General features: G+C 39.5%; 1 protein-coding gene across 2 annotated transcripts in view; it reads left to right on the top strand.

The window, feature by feature from the left end:
- Nucleotides 1-1208: 1208 nt before the first annotated feature.
- PHF6 (PHD finger protein 6) overlaps nt 1209-6521 on the top strand; it is a 46968-nt gene continuing 41655 nt past the window's right edge. The window contains exons 1-3 of one of the 2 annotated variants that reach the window (XM_044234298.1): nt 1209-1370; nt 5304-5487; nt 5709-5810. In XM_044234298.1, coding sequence (XP_044090233.1) covers nt 5350-5487; nt 5709-5810 — 240 coding nt within the window. In that variant the 5' untranslated portion in view covers nt 1209-1370; nt 5304-5349. The remainder of the gene's footprint in view (nt 1371-5303; nt 5488-5708; nt 5811-6521) is intronic. The other variant, XM_044234299.1, reaches the window with a different exon arrangement.

The following is a 6521-nucleotide window of genomic DNA, read 5'->3' as shown; positions in this document are numbered from 1 at the left end:
ACAATTTAACGTTGACATTGCAGGGAAAAATAAAAAGAATGATGAAACAGCATAGTAACAACATTGGGTCGCAACAATGGAAATCCACCACGCCCCCCCTCCCCCCTTTTACAGGAAAAATAGCTACATAAAAGACATCTTTAAATTTTCATCTCTTTGTTAGGGCTTTTTTTTTTTTTTTAAACCACTGGCGTTTAGTCTGTGAATGTAAAAGAAAATAACAAAAGCTGACCCTTGCAAAGGGCATACTATGTGCCCCAAGTGTTATTCTGCATGATTTACATGTATTAACTCATTTCTCTTACAGTTCTTTGAGACGGTTACCATTGTGATCCCCATTTTGGACATGCTGAAACTGAGGGACAGAGAGGTAATGCAACGCGTTCAAGGTCACAGAACTAGAAGTGGGGGAGCTGGGATTCAAACCCAAGCAGTCAGTCTCCATACATCAAAAAGGAAAGCGCTCGGTGAGCTGTCGCGTTTACCTATGTTGAGTTACAAAGGAAATCACTTATCTTTTTCTGATTATGATAGTCTCCGCATTTATAGAGGGCCTGTTATATGCGGGGGACGCTCATACACGCTTAACTTGCATTATCTCATTTCTTCTTCACAATAAACCCGTGAGATCCTATTTTTAATCCCCATCTTAGAGACAAAAAAAAAAAAAAGTCATTCAGGTACAGAGATGAAAATGATCTGCCCGAGGACTGAAATCCGGGCCGACTGACTCCACTACAAGCTTCTCAGTCTCTCCTGGCAGTAAGATGAGAGAACGGAGGACCTCAAAGGGATGCCACGAGAGTACAATGAAATAATGGATGTGAAAAGGCCTCGGTGAACAAGTGCAAGGATCAGGCCTACCCACTTCAATCACTGTTGAAAACTGGCTACCCAGGGCCCCTGTCCAGTGGTTTCTAGTCCCAACCCTGCCCCTTCCCCGTCCGACCCACAGCGATATCTTTGAACCTCTTTCTCTATCTCCTCGGCTCCTGCCCCCAAACACTTGGCTGAGCGGCGGACCGGAGAATAGAAGGTACGCGCGCGAGCAGGAGGCGGAGCTTGCCGCCCCGATCTGTCCTGGGGGGTGGCCTCCGCACATGCGCCGTGGCTCTGCGGCTTCAGTTGCCCGGCCGTGCAGCCAATCGGGGCTCGCGGCGCGCTCGGGACGTATGAACGCTGTGTTGAGTCGTTGCGTGCGAGGGGGGCGACGTAAGGGCGCTCGGCGAGCCCGTCTCTCCTCGAATGAAAGGAAACAACCTCCGGCGACAGAGCCCCGCTCCCAGGCGCTGCCGGAGAACCGACACCGACTTCTTTCTCTTTCCCCTCATTGGCGCTTCTCCGCTGCCGTTCGCCTCCGGGCCCCGCCGGTGAGTCCCCCCGGTAGCTTGGGGCCCCCCATTCTCTGCCCGGCGGGAGAAGACAAGGAGGATGGCGGTGGCCAGGCCGCCGCCCCTGCCCGTTGTTAAGGGGGACTCTTGGTGGTCTCGCTTTATTGTCAAGGACCCCCGAAGCGCCGCTCGTTGAAGGCGCTTGGCGAAGAGGCTGCTGAGAAAAGTGCTTTGGGGGAGCTAAGGGAGAGGTTAGGCTTAAGCCTAGACTTCGGGGGAGGGGGCGCAGCATTTAGGGAGGAAAAAATACTGGGAATTTTTAGTCTTTGCCATCGCTTAGGACATATTTGGGAAGGAGGGAGACTCCCAGTTTGGGAAGCTTAAGAGGAAGAATGGTTAGGATGGCAAGAGGGTTAGCTTTACGGAATGAGAAAAAACTCTGGGGTGGGGGGAATTAGGGGCGAAACTGAGATCTGAAACGGAGACTGTTTGAGGGCGAACTCCTGGGGAAGGAGGGTTAAAGAAAGTGGTGGGATATTTGCCTGGATTCGGGAGGATTGGAAAAGGACGATTAGGGGACCCTGACTTGCCGACCGCAAGGACCTGCTAAAGTGTTTTAGAGGAAGATAGTTTTGCGAGTTGATCTAGCGCTTGATTAGAGGGAGGTCGTGGAGTCTAGTGTGTATTGAGGAATAAATAACGGGGAGAGGACCCGGTACATTATGTGTACCATCCTTTATTATATGGACGAACAGCACGGCATTCTTTTGAAATTTGTTCGTTTCGATATCCTGCGTGGAAGTTGAAAAATCCTTTATTTTTGAAAACCCTTTTCTTTTCATCGGCTTACTACGTAATATCAGGTCTTATTCATACAGTTCAAATTCTTTCTTACCCTTGGGTTTGAAACAACTGGAAAATTCCTTCAGTTTCCTTTTGAATAACCGCAAAAAGCAGTGCGAAGCATGTAATAATATCGTGCAACCAAATTCAGGTGCCCTTCCGGTTCATCTCTTATTCGTTTATTTCTCTCCGCTCTAACTTTCCTGACAGAAATACTGCTTCTTTGAGGATCACGTTTATGTATTCTGAACTGTGTATTTCAGCTTGATTGCGTGCGGAATTGTTTGATCTTCCGGAACTGCAGTTTTTGTTTTGTTTTTCTGTGAAAATGGTCTTTCAGATACGAGACATTGAATGAGCTCTCGACTTGGTTCTTCAATGCTCTCCTTGATGTTTCAGGTTATTTCTACCTTGGTTCTTTACAGCATCTTGTAAAATCAGGAACGCATTGATGGCTTCAGCGTAACTAATCGAGCTTTTATATTCTGCCAGATATTTAAATGTTTTTCACGCGGATACCTTTGCTTTTTTATTTCTGCTTTATAACACTGTCCATAATATTCTGTTTCTTTTAAGGAAAAGGTTTCATTGTTGGGCGAAAGCATCAAAGTTTGATCTCTGCATGTGCTGAAAAACCTTTTAGACTCAAATTAAAAGGCCATATTGCTGTGTGGATCATTATGAATCTCTTAATATTGGTCCTCGGAATGCCCTTATTTTCCCTAACTAGAGACCACAAATGAGACAGCATTAGATAAAAATCTGTATTTTTATGATAAAGACATTTTTGTTAGGAGTCATTGTTTCCATGATGTTCCCCACTTCATGTTTCACTAGGAGGCTGTAAAAAATTAGCAAGATATGCACAGATGCATTATTTGAATTTTAGTGGAAAAATCCATTTAGTCATTGTACATTGGGGAAAGTTTTTAATTGGTTTGATGCACTTTTTTTGTGTTTCTGTTCACTTTACCATTTTATACTGATTAAGACACTAGAATATTTTTGAATGTAAAATAAAGCATACCTTTTTTCTCTCTTAGATTTTTGGGTCTTTGATATCTGGAAAAGAAAAATTCTCAAAATTAGGAGGACAAATGTACCTGTTTATAAATTCAAAGAGGCAGAATTCAATACAGATAGAATCTGAGGGACACCATTTTCAGGATTAATTTCAAGAATAAAAAGTGCTTTTCTACTCCAGGACTTTTTAAAAAACCTTAAACTGGCTTTATAGTGTATGCTAGGATTGAACAGAAATTACACATTAAAGATGTCTGTACATATTAGATTCATTATGTGCCATCCTTTGAAATGGCCAGGGATGACCGGGAGAAATGCTGAATGCATTACAGTGGTTTCGGAGTGCCTACTCTTCATTGCATAGTAGTAAAGAAAGCTAATTTAGAACTCACATAGCAAATTTTAGTGCTATTTGTGAATTTTGGTGTTGCGCATGGTTAATTCTAAAGATTTGGCAGCTATATTCTTGATAAAGCAACTGAACACATATTTGCCTGTACAAATGCAAACACACTTCCCCTTTTGTTTCTTTTGTTTCTCTGTTAATGTCTTTTTTTCTTTAATCCTAAAAGTATTTGCTGCCTGTTTTCAATCAGTTTCATGGTTTATAGCCAGTGCTATGAATACAGTACTGTTGTAAAGTATCCGATGCCATTTGGAAGACTGAGGTATTTAAAATTGTCGATAGCATTAAGAGTTTGTTAAACCCATCAATGCGAAGACTGTCAAGGCCTAGGTATAAATTGATTTAAAAAAAAAAAAGACCCGTTTCTTTGTGGCTTCACCTTAAATTGTAATCCCATGTCTGCATTTTTATATTGTAAAATACTGGCTTGCAGCTTCCACCTTGCTGGCAACCGGCAGCTACTGTTCTTGATGGGGAGTAAGTGCCTTTCAGAGAGCTACAAGGTAGCATCAGTGAGTCCAGTTTTCAACATAGTATCATGAAAGCATTTGAGTATACAGAAAAATGGGAAGAATTTCGGGGGATTTTAAGACAAAAATCGGAGATGTTATTGATTGTGTTGTGTGTTGTAGCAGCCTGGATCTAGAACTGCTTAGGTTGGTCGATTTGGGGAAACCACACAAGTCACATCACTGATTTTACACTTGTTTAGATTCTTAAGAATCCCTGTTGAGATTGATGATCTAAATCTGACACCATCTATGTCAGAGCTTTTCTCCCCCACCCCCTCCTTTTTTTTTTTTTTTTTTTTTTGGTTTGACTCTGCTACCTATAATTATAACTTGACTAAATTTAAGGGTCATTCAGAAAAATTTTCCTTCCTTTTAGACAGTATTGCTAATTTAATGTGGAAGTTACTACATTTAGAACACCACGGTCAGTTTGTAGCTTTAATTTGATAAGCAGGCTTGTGGAGTAAGCCCCAGAGTCAGATAATACAGTTTGTTAAAAATAAATAATTGGTTCCTAAAGTATGCTTTTTGGAATAGATTGTTATAAGCTTAATTTTTTTCTTTACTCTAAAAAGGACTACAATAGCAAAACTTATTAAGGATGTATATACATGATTTTTTTTATACTTAAAAATAATTCAGATTTTTTAAAGTAAGTGTTCCAGAGTCACGGTTAAGTGCATTCATTTGTCTTTTGTTGGTTTATCACTATGTGAACTTTAAGGCATTGTGCAATTTTAGAATTCTGTTCACTCTGCATATTGTGTCCTTCTCTTAGAAGTTTCTGCTCTGCTCTTAGATACATAATTCTTTGTCTCCTTGAAGAGGCATCTAGCTATATTTTTAAAATATTTTATATTAATTATGTCAGCAGATGGTTGTTTTAGTATCACACATTGTACATTTTTTTATCGATCCACACAGAAATCTTTTTAATTATTTCATATATCCCCTAATTTGGAAGCAGTTTGATTTTCCTGAATTATTTCATTACTTTGTCTTTATGCATACATTCATTTTTTTCATTACAGAAGCGTTGTAGGTTTTAATATTAATTTGTCTATACTAAATAGCCATTTAAAAATGCATATGTTAAAACTTAGGTTAAATATTAAACAACTTACATGACTGTGCAAATGGGTATTAAAGTGAAATTAACCATTTTGTTGCCCTTCTTATTCTCTGTAGCATTTCTTGAGGCTTAAAGTGGCATTCTAAAAGCAATTTAAAAATCATGTCAAGCTCAGTTGAACAGAAAAAGGGGCCTACAAGACAGCGCAAATGTGGCTTTTGTAAGTCAAATAGAGACAAGGAATGTGGACAGTTACTAATATCTGAAAACCAGAAGGTGGCAGCACACCATAAGTGCATGGTAAGTACAGGCCAGCAACCAAGACACCTGAAACCATGAGAATCCTGACAATGAATATTTCCGAATACAAAAAAACTCAGTTAAATTTTTAAAGAGATGGTTTCTCACAAAGCTATGCCATTTTTACTAGAAAATTTCCTTGTAAAGTTAACATCTTATTCACTGTTGCACTGCAATTTCTTTAAATGTGAACCTTAATTTTTTTTAAATGTAATTTATAGCTCTTTTCATCTGCTTTGGTATCATCACACTCTGATAACGAAAGTCTTGGTGGATTTTCTATTGAAGATGTCCAAAAGGAAATTAAAAGAGGCACGAAGCTGGTAAGTTGGTATTTCTGCCTCTTGAGAATAAAACTTATTTTAAGCTCATTAAAGAGGAAATTGCTCAGTTTACAGTGTATTGCTTTATTAACATTATGATTTTAAATTGCAGTCTTTTTTTTTTTCACCCCCTGAACCAGAAATTCCAAGGTTGGGCTTAACTTGTTTACCACGCAACAAAAAAGGAGTGAATCAATATTTATATTATTCAAATTTTTTTTCCTTTTCAAAAAGAGTCAAAATGTTCTTGGAGGCTGTGTTGACTCAAAAAAACAAGCAGTTTGCTTAATTTGAATATATCATGTGTTGAAGTCTTCATTCAAAATTTTCATGAATCAGATGCTTTTTCATCTTCTATCATAAAGTCATTGTGGTCATCATAAATGAGGATGACCCTACCCTTTCAGCAGGAATATGTTAGCACTTGCTGTATTTGACTGTGGTTCAGCTTATATAACCCGGCATTTATAACTTAGTATCACTTTTGATGGATTTCACTCTTTGTCTGAAGCTCTGTTACACTGAATGGTCCTATAATCGTTTTCTACCAGCAACCAGGTGGGCAGGATACTATGTTGCTCTGTTGGAAAAGTAACCTCATCTCCGTTGGCCTTTATGATCCATTATGGTTTACATCGAAACAACGTCTCTTCATTTGGTTATTATTTTTCCCTTTGAACCCTTTGTTGAAATTATGTCTGCAGATGTGCC

Source organism: Neovison vison, chromosome X, assembly GCF_020171115.1.
Source record: "Neovison vison isolate M4711 chromosome X, ASM_NN_V1, whole genome shotgun sequence".
Taxonomy (NCBI): Eukaryota; Metazoa; Chordata; class Mammalia; order Carnivora; family Mustelidae; genus Neogale; species Neogale vison.
Note: the sequence above shows the minus strand (reverse complement) of the source record. Positions and strands in the feature narration are given on the sequence as shown.